This window comes from Peromyscus californicus, unplaced genomic scaffold, assembly GCF_007827085.1.
Source record: "Peromyscus californicus insignis strain IS unplaced genomic scaffold, ASM782708v3 Scaffold_7__1_contigs__length_154581171, whole genome shotgun sequence".
NCBI classification, from domain to species: Eukaryota; Metazoa; Chordata; class Mammalia; order Rodentia; family Cricetidae; genus Peromyscus; species Peromyscus californicus.
In genome coordinates this window covers 4,137,388-4,156,255 of record NW_026294595.1, presented here as the reverse complement: position 1 = coordinate 4,156,255, position 18,868 = coordinate 4,137,388, and the positions used below count along the sequence as shown (strand labels likewise).

General features: G+C 40.0%; 1 protein-coding gene across 2 annotated transcripts in view; it reads right to left on the bottom strand.

The window, feature by feature from the left end:
- Positions 1 to 16,790, bottom strand: part of LOC128101160 (complement C5) — a 107,635-nt gene extending 90,845 nt beyond the window's left edge. Inside the window, exons 1-2 of one of the 2 annotated variants that reach the window (XM_052724016.1) lie at positions 16,717 to 16,790; positions 13,683 to 13,875 (exon numbers count right to left, since the gene is read on the bottom strand). In XM_052724016.1, coding sequence (XP_052579976.1) covers positions 13,683 to 13,875; positions 16,717 to 16,781 — 258 coding nt within the window. In that variant the 5' untranslated portion in view covers positions 16,782 to 16,790. The remainder of the gene's footprint in view (positions 1 to 13,682; positions 13,876 to 16,716) is intronic. The other variant, XM_052724015.1, reaches the window with a different exon arrangement.
- Between the last annotated feature and the right edge of the window lie 2,078 nt (positions 16,791 to 18,868).

Here is an 18,868-nt window from a genome sequence, read left to right as displayed (position 1 = left end):
CAGCAATCACAAATAATGATGCATTTCACTGCCTTAAAGAAAATGAACAGGTGAAACCTCAAATAAGCAGATGGAAAGAAGTGAACAATATGAAGAATCAGTGAAATATTATGTTGTTTCTCTGAAAAGATAAGCGAGACTGGTAAGGAGCAGGTACTGCTTTTGCAAGAGGCCCCCTGGGTTCCTTACACCTGTGTCAGGTGACTCACAACCATCTATAACTCTGTCCCTGGGATCTGACGCATCTGACCTCCATGGGCACTTGCACTCATATCACACTCCCATTCATTTCCAAAGACACATTCATATAATTGAAATTAAAATTAATCTTAAAGACAAAACAAGATTCATAAGCTCTTAGCCAAGCTAGATGAGATAGTTGATGACTATCATAGATAGATAGATGATAGATGATAGATAGACTAAAACTAGAGATGAAAAGGCAGACATTATCACAGACTTTTAACAAAACTCAGAGATTTTTAGAATAAGCTTTTAAAACCTGTATTCCGCCGGGCGGTGGTGGCGCACGCCTTTAATCCCAGCACTCGGGAGGCAGAGCCAGGCGGATCTCTGTGAGTTCGAGGCCAGCCTGGTCTCCAAAGCGAGTTCCAGGAAAGGCGCAAAGCTACACAGAGAAACCCTGTCTCGAAAAAACCAAAAAAAAAAAAAAAAAAAAAAACAAAAAAAACAAAAAAAAACCTGTATTCCAATAAATTTGAAAAGAAGAAACAGGTAAATTTCTTGACACATATGACCTAGCAAAATTAAACTAAGAGAACGTGTGCAACTTAAGCCAACCTATAACAAGCCAATGGGATTCAAACAGTAATAAACTTACTAAAATTGCCCAAGCCCATATATAGTCACTGCTGGATCCTGTGATGCCAAAGTGTTCCACAAAAAAATGCTACTGTTCTGGTTTGCCTTTTAACTCAAGACCAGAAAATCTTGAAGCTGTTAGAAGAAAGTGTAGGAAGACTCTTGAAGATGCGAGCACAGGCAAGGACCCCCTAAACCAACAGTTCAGGAAATAATAATACCCAGAACTAACAAACATGATTGAAAAAATTGTTTAATTTTTTTCCTGTGCAACAAAGGAAACAAGTGAAAAACGTGGTGTACATAACAGGAGAATTTTTTTTTGCTATACATTTGATGGAGAATTAAATCTCGAATAAAGAACTCCAGACAGCCTAAGCAATAAATTGGCTAATGAAATGATCACAAAGTTCATAAGCAACAAGGCACAGATGACTGATGAACATATGAAAATCTGATCACATCCTTAGCCATCTAAAAAGGCCAATGAAACTGATATTTCATCTCATTCCAGTAGGAACAGCTATCATCAAAAATGGTAACAAAACAAGAAATGCTGGTGAAGATGCAGGGAAAGGGAACTTTTATGTATTGCTAGAGAGAGTATAAACTGGTGCAGCCGCTACAAAATCAGTGTGGAAGTTCATAAAAATAGAGCTACCTCTGTACCAGCTCTAGCACTTCGGTATATGCCAGGAGGGATATCAATGTGGTCAGAGATGCTTGCACATTCATCTTTATCATTGCACTATTTACAATACTCAAGCTATGGAGACAGTCTGCTTATCCATCAGCAGGTGAGTGGATACAGAAAATGCAGTGTATATGCATGGTGGAGTTTTAGTCAACCACAAAGGACAAAACTGCTGGGAAATGGATGCAACTGGAGGTCTCCATAGTAAGGAAAATAAGCCAGACTCAGAAAACCAATAGTGCACATTTTCTCTCATTGTACACACATGACATAAGATTTTACACACACACACACACACACACACACACACACACACACACACACACACACACTATAAAGAACTAGAAGGGAGCCTGTGGAAGCCCGCAAAGGTTTTCTAGTAAGATCTGAGTTTGTTTTACCCGGCAGGATTGTATTAGAGGATTGTTTGACGACATGTGTGGTTACTAGGTGACTGGAAGGGTCTACACTTGGCTGAGCTAGGGGGAGGTCTTTTGCTCCATCCCTTAGCATTCCTATAAATAGCCCTTTAGAAGAGACAGAAGGGACCAGTGTATATTGATCCAGGCCCTCCCAAGGCTATCCTGTGTTTCTATCTGTTTCTTTCCCCTCTATCCTTCTACCTCTATTTTTCTACCTCAATCTCTTATCCTTCTCTCCTCAAGCGTTCCCTGTCATAAAAAAGTGGGAGCCAGTCTCCCACAAATGGCACCAGGAAGAGAGACTTGGCAAAAGGAGTGTTAGGGGACATCATGGGTGTAAGGGGGCATGCCTTATAATGAGTTATAAAGGTGATGGTATTTTATTCTCAGGAGTGAAAGTTAGGCAGTGGAATGCTGAAGTTGAAAGGTAAGGCTGCCCTGTATATTTCTCTCTATCTAGGTTTCTTCCCTTTTTTCTTTCTCTTAATTTCTATCTATAAAAATTAGGAAAAATTTAGGGTAAGAAGGAAAAAATATAAAGTAGAAGGTAGAAATATAGTATAAGAAAAAAACTTAGGATAAGATAAGCAACAAGACAGAGGAACTATGTCCTTGATTTTCCAACTATGGGGCTATGAACGCAAACTCCTGGGGAAGAATCAGGGAAAAATCTATCAAAGATGAGAAAAATGGGCAGAAAAAGATTCCTGCGGAAGCTTTCGACCTGTAGACAGCTTAATTCTAAGTCTTGAGTGGCAGAGGAAAGAATTTCCCTGAGACAAATGCAGATGAAATAAAATTTTTCACTCTGCTGATGCTGCCACTATATGAAAATGTTGTACCATCAGAATTAGTTTCTATTTGACCATGAAGCCAAAATTTAGAGAATAGAAGTCTTAGGGAAAACTTAGCAATGTCTCTCTCTAAAAAACTAAAAGCTTTTCAGACCTTTCCTTCTCAGATTTTTTTTTCTCTTTTTGTAAGGGTAAAAATTAAACTCACCTGAACTCTGTCCCAGTTGCCAGCCAGCAGGCAGGGCACCTGCGGGAAGGTCCCCCTTCACCAAGACCCCCCGCCAGACCCTGCAATCTACACATCCTGCCCCCATACCCATCCACCTGAGACCCCAGCCACTTCCTGATACATGAAAACCAAACCACCAGCTCTCATTGGACAAAGAGCTCTTATTGGAACAAGAGTAACCTCCTGAGACAGGGAATCTGCCACATCTCATTAGACCAAGAGTGGCTTTCTGAGACGTAGAATCTGCCACCTCTCATTGGACCAAGAGAGGCTTCCTGAAACACAGAATCTGTCAGCTCTGACTGGATCAAGAGCCCTGATAAGACCAAGAGTGGCTCTGTGAGTCACAGAATCAACCAGCTTGGGTTGACCCAAGAGCAGCTCCCTGAGACACAGAATCTGCTTGCTCCAATTAGACCAAGAACTAAGATTGGATTCAGAGGGGCCCCCTAAGACACAGACACAACAAGCATGGAGTGGACCAATAGCAAACTGGCTCAGACACAGGCACCTCTTATACCTATTAGAGGAGGAGATGGGTAGACGTCAAGGCAAAATTACATACAACAACATAAAGAGTAATACGGCATCACCAGAACCTAGCCCTCCTCCAGCAGCAAGACCTGAACACCACAATGTGGAAAAAGCAGAAGAAAGTGACCCTAAGAATAGCGTCATGAAGATGGCAGAGGCCTTTCAAGAAAAAATGAAAAATTAAGTTGAGGAAAAGACAAACAAAAAATTGGAAGAAATCAATAAAGAAATAGAGGAAAAGACAAATAAAAAAATGGAAGAAATCAATAAGTCCCTTAAAGAAAGCCAAGAAAACCATGAAAAAAGCAATTAAACATGTGAGGGAAACAGTTCAAGACCTGAAAAGGGAAATAGAAACAATGAAGAAGACACAAACAGAGGGAATGCTGGAAATAGAAAATCTGAGTAAATGAACAGGAAACCAACAGAATACAAGAGATGGAAGAGAGAATCTCTGGTATAGAGGATACAATAGAGGAAATAGATTCATCAGTCAAAGAAAATACCAAGGCCAAAAAAGCCATAACACAAAACATCCAGGAAATCTGGGATACCATGAAAAGGACAAATCTAAGAATAATAGGGATAGAAGAAGGAGAAACCAAATCAAAGGCACAGAAAATATATTCAACAAGATCATGGAAGAAAACTTTCCCAACCTAAAGAAGGAAATACCTATGAAGATACAAGAAGCCTATAGAACACCAAACAGACTAGACCCCCACCCAAAAGTCCCCTCACCACATAATAATTAAACAACTAAACCTACAGAATAAAGAAAGAATACTAAGAGCAGCAAAGGAAAAAGATCAAGTGACTTATAAAGGCAAACCCATCAGAATAACACCCGATTTTTCAATGGAGACTTTGAAATCCAGAAGGACCTGGACAGATGTAATGCAGACACTAAGAGACCATGGATGCCAGCCTAGACTAATATATCCAGCAAAACTTTCAATCACCATAGACAGAGTGAACAAGACATTCCAAGACAAAACCAGTTTTAAACAATACCTATTCACAAATCCAGCCCTACAGAAAGTACTAGAAGGAAAATTCCAACCTAAGGAAGTCAAATACAACCATTAAAACACAGGCAATAGATAATCACACAGCAGTAAATCCCAAAGAACACACACACGCACACACACACACACACACACACACACACACACACACACTACCACCAAAAGATAACAGGAACTAACAATCACTGGTCATTAATATCCCTTAATATCAATGGACTTAATTCACCTATAAAAAGACACAGGCTAACAGAATGGATATGAAAACAGGACCCATCTTTCTGCTGCATACAAGAAACACACCTCAGTTTCAAAGATAGACACTACCTCAGAATAAAAGGCTGAGAAGTCTTACCAGTCAAATGGTCTTAAGAAGCAAGCTGGTGTAGCTATCCTAATATTCAACAAAATAGACTTCAAACTAAAATCAATCAAAAGAGATCAAGAAGGACATTACATACTCATCACAGGAAAGATCCACCAAGATGAAGTTTCAATTCTGAACATTTATGCCCCAAACACAATAGCACCCACACATGTAAAAGAAACATTACTAAAGCTTAAATCACACATAAAACACCATACATTAATAGTGGGAGACTTCAACATCCCACTCTCACCATTGGACAGATGTGCCAAATCAAAACTTAACAGAGAAATAAGGGGCTTAACTGATGTTATGACTCAAATGGACTTAATCAATATCTACAGAACATTCCACCCTAACAAAAAAGAATATACCTTCTTCTCAGCACCCCATGGAACCTTCTCTAAAATTGACCACATACTCGGTCACAAAGCAAACCTCAACAGATTAAAAAAAATTGGAATAACCTGTATTTTATCAGACCACCATGGTTTAAAGTTAGATTTCAACAACAACAAAAATTACAGAAAGCCTACATACAATCCCATGGAAACCGAATAATGCTCAACTGAATCACCAGTGGGTCAAGGAAGAAATAAAGAAAGAAATTAAAAACTTCCTAGAGATCAATGAAAATGAATATACTACATACCCAAACTTATGAGACACCATGAAAGCAGTGTTAAGAGGAAAATTCATAGTACTAAATGCCCACATAAAGAAGTTGGAGAAATCTCACACTAGTAACTTAACAGCACACCTGAAAGCTCTAGAACAAGAAGAAGCAAAGTCACCCAGGAGGAATAGACACCAGGAAATAATCAAATTGAGAGCTGAGATCAATAAAAAAGAAACAAAGAGAACAATACAAAGAATCAATGAAACAAAGAGTTGATTCTTTGAGAAAATCAACAAGATAGACAAGTCCTTATCTAGACTAACCAAAAGGCAGAGAGAGCATCCAAATTAGCAAAATCAGAAATGAAAGGGAAGCATAACAACTGACAATGAGAAAATCCAGAGAATCATCAGGTCATACTTCAAAAACCTGCACTCCACAAAATTGGAAAATCTAAAAGAAATGGACAATTTTCTTGATAGGTACCGCATACCTAAGTTAAATCAAGACCAGATGAACTATTTAAATAGACCAATAAACCCTAAGGAAATAGAAACAGTCATTAAAAGTCTCCCAACCAAAAAAAGTCTAGGACCAGATGGTTTCAACACAGAATTCTACCAGATCTTCAAAGAAGAGTTAATACCAATACTTTTTAAATTGTTCCACACAATAGAAACAGAAGGAACATTACCAAACTCCTTCTATGAGGCTACAGTTACTCTGATTCCCAAGCCAAACAAAGATGCAACAAACAAAGATTACAGACCAATCTCCCTCATGAACATTGATGCAAAAATACTCAATAAAATATTGGCAAACAGACTCCAAGAACACATCAAAACAATTATCCACCATGATCAAGTAGGCTTCATCCCAGAGATGCAAGGTTGGTACAACATACGAAAGTCTGTCAATGTAATACACCATATAAACAAACAGAAAGAAAAAAACCACATGATCATTTCATTAGATGCTGAAAAGGACTTTGACAAAATCCAACACCCCTTCATGATAAAGGTCTTGGAGAGATCAGGAATACAGGGAACATTCCTAAACATAGTAAAGGCAATTTGCAGCAAGCCAACAGCCAACATCAAAGTAAATGGAGAGAAACTAGAAGTGATTCCACTAAAATCAGGAACAAGACAAGGCTATCTGCTCTCCCCATATTTATTCAATATAGTACTTGAAGTTCTAGCTAGAGCAATAAGACAACAAAAGGAGATCAAGGGGATACAAATTGGAAAGGAAGAAGTCAAACATTCACTATTTGCAGATGACATGATTGTATATATAAGTGACCCCCAAAATTCGACCAAGGAACTCATACAGCTTATAAACTCCTTCAGTAATGTGGCAGGATACAAGATCAACTCAAAAAAATCAGTAGCCCTCCTATATGCAAATGACAAATAGGCTGAGAAAGAAACCAGAGAAACATCACCCTTTACAACAGCCACAAATAATATAAAATACCTTGGGATAACTCTAACCAAGCAAGCGAAGGACCTGTATAATATGTTCCTTAAGTCCCTGAAGAAAGAAATTGAAGAAGCTATCAGAAAATGGAAAGATCTCCCATGTTCATGGATAGGTAGGATTAACATAGTAAAAATGGCAATCTTGCTGGGCGGTGGTGGCGCACGCCTTTAATCCCAGCACTCGGGAGGCAGAGGCAGGCGGATCTCTGTGAGTTCGAGGCCAGCCTGGGCTACGGCGCGAGATCCAGGAAAGGCGCAAAGCTACACAGGGAAACCCTGTCTCGAAAAACCAAAAAAAAAAAAAAAAAAATGGCAATCTTACCAAAAGCAATCTACAAATTCAATCAATCCCCATCAAAATCCCAACACAATTCTTCACAGACCTGGAAAGAACAATACTCAACTTCATATGGAAAAACAAAAAACCCAGGACAGCCATAAGAATCCTGTACAATAAAACAACCTCTGGAGGCATCACGATCCCTGACTTCAAGCTCTACTATAGAGCTACAGTAATAAAAACAGCTTGGTACTGGCGTAAAAACTGACATACAGACCAATGGTACCAAACTGAAGACCCTAACATTAATGCGCACACCTATGAACATATAATTTTTGACAAAGAAGCCCAAACTGTACAATGGAAAAAAGAAAGTATCTTCAACAAATGGTGCTGGCATAATTGGATGTCAACATGTAGAAGGCCACAAATAGATCCATATCTGTCAGCATGCACAAAACTCAAGTCCAAGTGGACTAAAGACTTCAACATAAATCCAGTTACTCTGAACCTGATAGAAGAGAAAGTAGGAAGTAGTCTTGAACACATTGGCACTGGAGATCACTTCCTAAATATAACACCAGTAGCACAGACACTGAGTACAACAATTAATAAATGGGACCTCTTGAAACTGAGAAGCTTTTGCAGGGCAAAGGATATGGTCAACAAGACAAAAAGACAGCCTACAGAATGGGAAAAGATCTTCACCAACCCCACATCTGACAGAGGGCTGATATCCAGAATATATAAAGAACTCAAGAAACTAGACATCAAAATACCTAACAATCCAATTAAAAAATAGGCTATAGAGCTAAACAGAGAATTCTCAACAGAAGAAGCTCAAATGGCTGAAATATATTTAAGGAATTGCTCAACATCCTTAGTCATCAAGGAAATGAAAATCAAAATGACTCTGAGATACCATCTTACACCTGTCAGAATGGCTAAGATCAAAAACACTGAAGACAGCTTATGCTGGAGAGGATGTGGAGCAAGGGGAACACTCTTACACTGTTGGTGGGAATGCAAACTGGTACAGCCACCTTGGAAATCAGTATGGCACTTTCTCAGAAAATTGAGAATCAGTCTCCCTCAACATCCAGCTATACCACTCTTGGGCATATACCCAAGGAATGCTCAATAATACCACAAGGACACATGCTCAACTATGTTCATAGCAGCATTATTTGTAACAACTAGAACCTGGAAACAACCTAGATGCCCTTCAACTGAAGAATGGATAAAGAAAATGTGGTACATATACACAATGGAGTACTACTCAGCAGAGAAAAGTGATGACATCATGAGGTTTGCAGGCAAATGGATGGAACTAGAAAATATCATCTTGAGTGAGGTAACCCTGATTCAGAAAGACAAATATGGTATGTACTTACTCATAAGTGAATACTAGATGTAAAGCAAAGGATAACCAGACTGCAACTCACAGCTCCAGGGAGGCTAGCTAGTAAAGAGGACCCTAGGAAAGATGCAGGGATAACCCAGCAACAGAGAAATGGATGAAATCTACATGAGCAAACTGGGGGTGGTGGGGGGTAATGGAGGGCAAGCATTGGGGGAAAGAGAGCTTAGGGGAGCGGGAGGTCCCAGCTGGATCAAGAACAGGGAGGGAGAACAAGGAAAGAGATACCACGATAAATGAAGACACCATGGGAATAGGAAGAAGCAGAGTGCTAGAGAGGTCCCCAGAAATCCACAAAGATGACTCCACTATAGACTACTGGCAATGGTTGAGAGGGTGCCTGAGCTGACCTACTCTGGTGATTGGATGGCCAAACACCCTAACTGTCATGATAGAACCCTCATCCAGTAACTGATAGAAGCATCTGCAGAGATCCATGGCCAAGCCCCAGGTGGAGCTCTAGGAGTCCAATTGATGAGAGAGAGGAGGGATCATATGAGCAAGAGATATCGAGACCATGATTGAAAAAATACAGAGACAACTAGCCAAACTAGTGGAAACACATGAACTATGAATCAATAGCTGAGGAACCCCCATGGAACTGGACTAGGCCCTCTGGATAAGTGAGACAGTTGTTTAGCTTGAACTGTTTAGGGGGCCCCCAGGCAGTGAGACCAGGACCTGTCCTTAGTGCATGAGCCAGCATATGGTGATATTTTGTTTGTGATGAAATATGATTTTATTTGTATGTTAATAAATAAAAGTGCTTGGGGGTCAGAGAGCAAGCCATAGCAGAAGTCTGGCAGTGGTAGCACACGCCCTTAATCCCGATCACATGACAGGCAGATCTCTGTGTGTTCAAGGACACATGCCTTTAATCTCAATACCAACCATAGAAGACCTGGAGGTCTGTATAGACAGGCAGTGACGAGGAGGTCATGTGGTTGGGTTTACAACCAATGAGAAGGCAGAACAGAAAGTCAATAAAAAGCCACACAGGAAGTAGGTCTCTTTCTCAGGGGAAGGACGGCAGTGGCAGTGGGTGGTAAGAAGGCAGTTTTAGTCTCAACTACTGCTCTCACCTCTTGGGCTTTTAACTCTGCATTTGGCTCTGTGTATCTTATTTAATAAGACCGTTACATTTACACCAGCTTTTTGAAACCTAGTGCCTATGCTGAGATACTTTGCTCAGCCTTGGTGCAGGGAGAAGGGGATTGGACCTGCCTCAACTGAGTGTACAAGGCTCTGCTGAATCTCCAGGGGAGATCTTGCCTTGGAGGAGGTGGGAATGGGGGGTGGGTTGGGAGGGAAGGCTGGGGGTGGGAGGAGGAAGGACAGGGGAATCCATGGTTGATATATAAAATGAATAGAAAAATCTCTTAATAAAAAGAAAAGAAAAAATTAAACTCACCTGGAAGAAACATCTATCAGAATGGGAGAATCACTCATAACTGCCCTAGCACAGAAAAAAATCTGAAGCATTGCTAATCCTTACTGTTACCATTGTATCTCCAGTTCTAACCAGCAATCAGGAAGCAATTAGTGAGGGGCCAGGGAGCAAGCACCTCTGAGTGTGAGTGCATTCCAGGGATACTAAGATCCCTACAGTCATCACGCAGCTTCCTCAAAAGTGGAGCAGAGACAGAGATGGTGCAGGACCCAGGAAAAGCTGATAGTATAAAAAAAATTGGCCATACAAACAAGGCCAGCAGGAATGGTGACAGTTCCCCACCTGACTGCAAGCCCCAAGCTGGTAGGTGGGGCTATGCAGCACCAATGGCTGTGAAAAAGTCTCTTTACAAAAGCTCTTTCTTTACTTTTTCTGTCAGAGAAAAGATCTTTCTGAAAAAAGCTCTTTTTTCCTATTATCATTTCTTTTCACTGACTCAATGAGGCAGGGGAGTGAAGCACTCAAGGATTTTCGTTTCTGGCAACAAATACCTATCTGAGTATACTTGGACAGGTGTGACCTGCTCCAGGAACAGTGGCAGGTGAAAAATCTGATTAGAGAGGTATACCTGTCAAACAGTAATATAGGCATCCTAATACAAGCTTAGGGAAGAAAAAAAAAATCTCCCATGGTAAAAGCAGGAGCTTGATTTTGGCATGAATACAGACTGTACAAATGGAAGTTTTCTCCTGGACCCAAAAGGAAGCATGGGAAATGTAATTTGTTTGTAACAGTGTGATGATATAGAGAAAGGCAGCTTGGGAAATGTAGTCTATAATGTGGCTTGTAACAGTGTGACAATATAGAGAAAGGCAGTTTGGGAAATGTAGGCTGCAACAGAAATGCCAATACTGCAATGCCCCAAAACTCTGCTCAAAATGCCATTTCTTTTCCAAGAGATGTTAGAAAGCTTAACCTTACCTCCTGAGAACTAGGGACAGGCAAACAGCTTGCCTCTCAGGAGATAATTAAAATGCTAAAACCATTCGCCAACAACTCACTTTGAAATCCTTTAGAAAACAAGGGAAAACAGTCCTTATACTGGGAAACTGCTTTGGGTATGAAAAACACTTACAGGATTGAGTTGCATTTTTAGCAAGAGGAAAATATCGGCATCATTTAAAAAGGCTCATGGTAATCTTAAAAAGCAGCTTTAAAAAATTAAGAAGAGAGAATTTTACCCTCGGTCTAGTTTAAGAGCCACTGATAAATCAGGCTCTGACTTCAAACTCTCAAGAAAACTTTCAGAATAATATCAAAGCTGATTATAAACTCTGAACTTCAGAAATGATTTATGTACTTCCTGTCTTGTTATTAGTTCAGTTGAGAAATCTCTTCTAGTTGTTTGCTAATAGAGTTTGATTTTGAATGTAAGTTAGTTCTGTTAAGAAATTCTTTCTAGTGTAAGTTAGTTCTGTTAAGAAAATCTCTTCTAGATATGTGTTAAAGTTTGTAAGAGTTCTATAGCGTTTCCTTTTGAATGTAAGATTGTAAAAAGTGTAAATATATAGTGATATTCAGTTTGTAAAAGTGTAAATATGTATAGTAGAGTTTTCTTTTGAATGCAAGCTTGTAGAGTGTAAATAAGTATAGTAGTATAATGATATTCATGCTAGTTGTAAATATGTATAGTAATGTTTATACTAGATATATTTAAGCACATTTATAATAGCCCAAAATATAATTTTACAGTCCCAATGGCCCCTGGAAAACTTAAGTGAATGTATTATAATTAGGGGAGTTTTTCTGTCTTCTTCTTATAAGTTTCCACTCCTTCTGTTTCTGTATAGAAAGGAGTAGGCCTCCCACAAAGGGATAAGACTCTCACACTTGAGTTAGTTTGTAAAAGTGTCTTTATAATTAGTATGGGTTTTTGTTTACTTTAGTGGATACTTTGAAGTGTTTTGAAATGACTTTTCTTCTGGGAATCAAAATTTCTTGAAAATTTTATTGAACATCTGTTAGGAGAGAGTTTTGATACAGGAAAAGGTCTTGGTGCAGCTGAGACTGCTATAGTAACCTTAGATCCATTCTAAACAGGATATTCCATCTTTATTATCCTCTACTCCTTTACTGGGAGGTGTGGCAGCTATGGAGAAGGCTGTGGATGTTTGCAAGGTCCTAAAACAGGGACCTGGGTCAGAGAGTACTTCCTTCTGCCAGAGGCTGGTAGCTAAAGACAGGCAACTTTCCTCTTGGTAGCTTCCATCCTATGCCAGAGTATGCTTGATGGAAAGTGTATCTCCATGACGAGTAAGGAAGATAATCAAGATGGACAACCTAAGACAGGCACAGTATATCTGAGGGGCCTGGGGGTCCCTTTATTAAATTAAGAAGGGGAATTATGGAGGTCCACAATGGTTTCCTAGTGAGATTTGAGTTTGCTTTACCCAGCAGGGCTGCATTAGGGGATTGCTTGACCATGTGCATGGTTAGGTGATTGGAAGGGTCTACACTTGGCTGAGCTAGCAGGAGGTCTTTGCTCCACCCCTTAGCATTCCTATAAATATCCCATTAGAAGAGACAGAAGGGGCCAGTAGATAAGGATCCAGGCCCTCCAGAGGCTATCCTGCGTTTCTATCTTTTCTCTCCCCTCTATCTTTCTATCTCTCTATTTCTACCTGGTGCTCTTATCCCTCTCTCCTCAAGAGTTCCTTGTCATAAAAAGGTGGGAGCCGCCGGGCAGTGGTGGCGCAGCCGGGCGGTGGTGGCGCATGCCTTTAATCCCAGCACTCGGGAGGCAGAGGCAGGCGATCTCTGTGAGTTCCAGGCCAGCCTGAACTACAGAGTGAGTTCCAGGACAGGGCTCCAAAGCTACACAGAGAAACCCTGTCTCGAAAAACCAAAAAAAAAAAAAAAAAAAAAAAAAAAAAAAAAGTGGGAGCCCAAGTAGGAAGCAAGCTAACAGAAGGGGGAGAAAAGGGAGAGTGGATGAGGTGGGACTGAGGGGGATAAATATAGTCACAGCACATTACACACTTAAAAGAATTTGTCTTGATGAAACCCATCAGTACCCACAATAAACATGCTTAAAAAAAAGTTGAAATCATGCTTCTAACCAATCTGAACCAAAATGTCTCAATGAAAGGAAGTTTCTTAATCAGTTTGTTCTTTTTATTCATTGTGTGTTTTCAGTGAGAGTTGTTGGCTACAGTAGTCAACAATTCCATAGCAACTATATGTACAATTTGAGAACAGTGAGGTTTAACAAATATTCAACAAGCACCCATATGCACATTCAATTAATATCTCTCCTTTCCTAATTTTAACCTCAAAAGTATTTTCAGTTCATCTCCAAATGTTTTTGTAGAGAATATTTTTTTTAAGGATTTTTTTAAGGGCATAGGTACACTTGGCTCAAAAAAGCAAATGTAATTTTTCTGTTCAGAGTTTTCTGTTTCACTCATCACTAATAATGTCTGTTAACCATCTCATAATCACACAACTGTAGAACAATACTAATGACTATAATTTTATCAGTGTTCAAGCTTTGCACAAATTTTGCCAAAAATACATAAAGAAAATGAAGGATAAATACTTACTGTTAACATTGCCGAGTTTTGGAACTTATTTTCTGGAGATAAATTAACATAGCCTGAAGAGTAGGTAATTTTTTTATCAGGATAGCTTCTTATAGAGATTGTCACATCAAATGCTTCAGTATAGCCATGGGCTTGAATTACAACATTTTCAGATGCTGCCACCCGAAAGATTTTGGGTGCTGAAATGACATAGCTGTTGAAATAGGAAAAGAAAAGGCTCACTACCCTTGCAGGTTTTCTTACACTTCTGATATTTTTTTATTTCACTCAAGATTATTTTTTTTAAAAGATTTATTTATTTATTATGTATACAGTGTTCTGTCTGGATATACACCTGCAGGCCAGAAGAGGGCACCAGATTTCATCACGGATGGTTGTGAGCCACCATGTGGGTGCTGGGAATTGAACTCAGGATCTCTGGAAGAACAGCCAGTGCTCTTAACCGCTGAGCCATCTCTCCAGCCCAAGATTAATTTTAAAAACATATTTTAAGCTGGGCAGTGGTGGCACATGCCTTTTACCCCAGCACTCAGGAGGCAGAGGCAGGTGTTTCTCTGAGTTTGAGGCTAGCCTGGTCTACAGAGTGAGTTCTAGGACACCCAAGGCTGTTACACAAAGAAACCTTGTGTTAAAAAAAAATCAAATTAGCCGGGCGGTGGTGGCGCACGCCTTTAATCCCAGCACTCGGGAGGCAGAGCCAGGCGGATCTCTGTGAGTTCAAGGCCAGCCTGGTCTCCAAAGCAAGTTCCAGGAAAAGGCGCAAAGCTACACAGAGAAACCCTGTCTCGAAAAACCAAAAAAAAAAAAAAAAAAAAAAATCAAATTAAAGTTATATTTGAAAGTCGAAATTTATTATGATGGAAAACACAAGTTTTCTGGGAAGGAACAGGTTGTAATTAAACGTAAGCAACAGCTAAGAGGTTGGTTTAGAAAGACAGTAATTGAAATACAAAGTCACCAAGACTGAGGGCGGGAGTTTGATCCATAAACCCACACAGTGGGAGGAGAGAACTGACGCTAGGAAGGGGTTCCTTGACCTCCCCATGTCTGCTGTGCAATGCGCATGCCTACCCCCCATACACCAATAAATATGTGTTTTTAATGCTGGCTGTGGAATTTCCCTTCATTTAGACTTTGGTCTGTATTGATGCATCAGCAACGCAGTCTGTGCATGCCAGGAATTGTGTGTATTTTTTTCTGCACTCTAAGGAGCTCAGGCCATTGAGCTTGCAGAGAGACAGGGATATTACTTGGGTTGTTTCTGTTTTTTCTGCAAACATTTCCTCCAGGCTCTATCTGCTTATCACCTTTGTGAGAGAGCCTTTTCCATCCACAGCCTTAGCCGGTGGCCTTCGGTTTCTGTACTCTCCTGTTCTGTCCACACTGCTAAAACTATCTGTCCTTTTCATTCACTCTTTCACTGATTCATTCATTCATCCATTATCCACTTCTTCAACTAGAATGCAAGCTCTAGGAGCTGTCTTCTGCCCTCAAGAACCTATCACAAAGTAGGTGGCGTGATGGTTGGCTTGATTGTCATCTGTCTTGCACTGGAAAATGCCTCAGAGCTTAGTAAATACATCTGGCTAGTTGTGTCTATGCTGTTTTCAGGAAGGGTTCACTAAGGAATGCCATCCACATACCTTGAATGTGGATAATGACAATGTCCCATAGGCCAAGGGATCACATGCAAAGTGGGGCGGCAGGGATCTGGGCAAGCATTCTCTCTCCACTTCTGAGCTGCCCCATAGGAGCTGCCCGGTCTGCCACCCTTTCTGCCGTGATCGACTAAAACCTCTGACATCAGAGCAAAATAAATTCCTCTTTTAAGTTGCTGATGTCCAGTATTTTGTCACAGTGGCAAGAAAGCTAATTAGTATGAGGCTCCTCACGTTCTCGGAGAGAGGAAATAACTGCCATAGTATGGACCAATGCAGTCAGTAGAGCAGGAAAATCCTGAATACTCCTGGACAAGAATCATGAGGGTCCAGGTTCTGGAGTTTAATCTTGATGTCCCTGAACTTCAACTGCTTATGTGTCAAAAAGGAATATATAAAAGTAGCTAAGGTAGTGGGGTGACTGTGGCCTTGCAATAACATCTCAGAGCAGACATGTATGGCAAGCTTATGGCATTAGTCCACATTTCCTTTACACTTGAATTTCTACAGATGCATTTCTGACAGGGTCTGGGAGGAACTGAAGTGATAAACAGGAGACCACAGTAAAAATCCTCTCTCCTTAGCAATGCGACCTTTGGCTAGTCACTTTCCCTGCATGGATTTCCTGTCGTATGTGGACTGAGCAGGCTCTGCATAGTAGCAAATGCCTATAGTAGCAGCTAGCCAGGGGGCTGAAGGCAGAGGTTCACGTGGTCATATGATTTGAGATCATCCTAGACAACATGGTGAAACCTCATCTTAAAAGAAAAAAGAAAAGAAAAATAGGTTCAATGAGATAATGTTCAGTTAACTCCCAATACTTTGTACATGATAGCACTATTTATAAGGACAAGATTCTGGCAACAATAAAATTATGATGAACTGGTTCATGAATGTGGAAGTAGTTACAACCATAAGTTAGTGGGAATGCTTCCTGACCCACTATAAAGCAATCTTATACATCATTAAAATAAAATTATGATTGTTAGCAATTGCTTTTATAAGACCACCATATTCAAGTTACTCTGGCTTAACTCTGAGTACAGACCAAGAAAAGCTTGAACTAAGCACCAAGTACAAATGGTAATAGATGCCAAGAAATTGACTGTCTTGGTTTTACTGTGCACTTTTTGCTGACTAGGAAAATGAATAATCATCTCTGTCATTTTTAAAGATAACAGTCCCACAGGAACAGTTGTGTTGTTAGCTGCTCACCAAATCCAGATGGGTCCATGGCTCTCTCATGGGCTGCTGAGACTATCCTTTTATTGTTTCAGGAGGGGACAGGTACTGTCGAGTTAACACGACCCTGAGTCTCCTTTTCGCTCACTGCAACTACGATGCCCAGAAAAGTGAAGATGACTTGTTCTACTTACGTTTGTTCCTGTCCCCAAGTTCTGCCCAGGAAAATTAAAAAGCAAAGTGTTCCCCAAAGGCCCATGGCTGGAAGTGGCAAAAAACCATGGGCACAACCTTCTTGTAGCTACTTTTCTTTTAAGTAAACTGAATTTGAGGAGTGTGGGTAAATTAGTTCTCTGGTTAATTATTAATGCCAGAGAGAAAGATCTCTAAGTGAGAAGGTTAAAATCAGAAATGGGCACAAGAGGATGTTTTAATGAACATAAAACGTATTTTAACATCCTGTCAGGTCCAGTAATAAAGGCAGGGGTGTTTAACATCAACTTAGACCCAGGAATTTATTTTTGTGAATACAAGTCAAAGGGTCCTAATCTGGGTGCTTGCCAATGTGCAGGAAGGCTCAGTGCTGGGAGCCAGGAGTGGCTTTACCTCTGGCTTTCCTTCTCTCAGCCAGGCCCTCTGTTCTGACACCCAGCCACTTTCAAACTTGATTCTGGCAGGTGTCATTTGTTTCTGAGATTGATGGAAGACTCACCTGGATTTCATTTTAAATGATGGTTTTAGAATTAGTTTGACTGAGCCTTTAATTCCAGGTCTCATGAGGTGGAGGCAGGCAGATCTGAGTTCCAAACCAGCCTGGTCTACAGAGTGAGAACCAGGACAGCCAGGGCTACACGGAGAAGCTCTGTCTAGAAAAAATAAATAAATAAATGATAGGTAGATAGATAGATAGATAGATAGGATGAATCTGACCTAGAGAAGTGGCAGTACAATCCTTGGTACTGGTTATAGCCAAGGGTCATGTAGGTCTGCAGAGATGGTCCAAAAACTAGAGCCCCTGGTCCATCCCAGTATAGAGAAGAAACAGGGCACGAGATGGAAAAAAACATTGTGACTGCCTAGAAACCCAGCAGAGAAGCTCATGTTATTCCCTAGCCAATCAGACTTAGTGCTTAAGAGGGCTTGTGTATCTATGAATCCATGTTTCACTCTTCTAAAATTTGCGTGCAGTCATAGAATATTTTATTTTAAACATTTATGCTTTTCAGTGAGGATTTCAATAGTTTAGTACAAGAGCTCAATATGAATAGAGATGAGTAGTATTTCCCATGACAGTTGATTTTCTTCTTTTTTAAAACAATTTTTGATTTTTGGAGACAAGGTCTCTCTATATAGCTGTGGCAGTCCTGGAACTCACTGTAGACCAGGCCCTTGAACTCACAGAGATCCACCTTCCTCTGCCTCCCAAGTACTGGGATTAGAAGCATGTGCAACTACACCTCACAACAGTTGATTTTCATAGCTCATTTATAATTAAGTAAAATTAAGCAAAAGATTATTTTTAGATTTTTAATTAAATTTATTTTTATATTTTATGTTCATTAGAAAATGTTATTTACATTTTCCATTTGTTAGTATTCATTTGTATGTTACTATATGATATGTATTGGATTTCAAGATAACAAATGACTGGGAGCTGGAGGTGTATTTCAGTTGGTAGAGTGCCTACTTAGCATGTTCAAGGCCTGGGTTGAGCCCCAGCCTCACATGAATATCAGGTGTGGTCATGTACATCTGTAATCACAACACTCAGGAGGTAGAGGCAGGAGGATCAGAAACTATAGGTCATCCTCAGCCATTAGTGAGTTTGAGACCAGCCTGGGCAACATGAGACCTATCTATAATAATGATAATGATGTTGATGATGATGATGAAGAGACATCTAAACAGTCCGATAAGTCAGAGTGTTTGATCACACTGGCAATGGTGTCCCTTACTTTAAATTAGTAAGGTTCTAGTTAGCAGTACTTTGATACTGAATTTGTTAAAAGAAAGAAAAATTTTATACATGATTTTACTACCAGTATTTCTTTTATTCACATCATTGAAATGGAAAAAAACCCTACCATTATTATTCAACTATCTGGCTCATTCATTTCCAAAGAAAACCTGTAAAATGATTAAGCTGGGTTGCAAAAGACAGGTCAAGTTAAAACAAACAGTACTTCTGTGATCATTTTTGGGAAACAAAACCTAAGAGCATGAGAGGCTGCCCAGTTGACCTACCGGATAGCTATATTTCAAGTGGGAGGAGGTGTACGCTTTTTGTGGTATAAGGGCAAATACTAGGGAGCTGTTTTAAAACCACTCTTGTAGAGAATGTTTGAA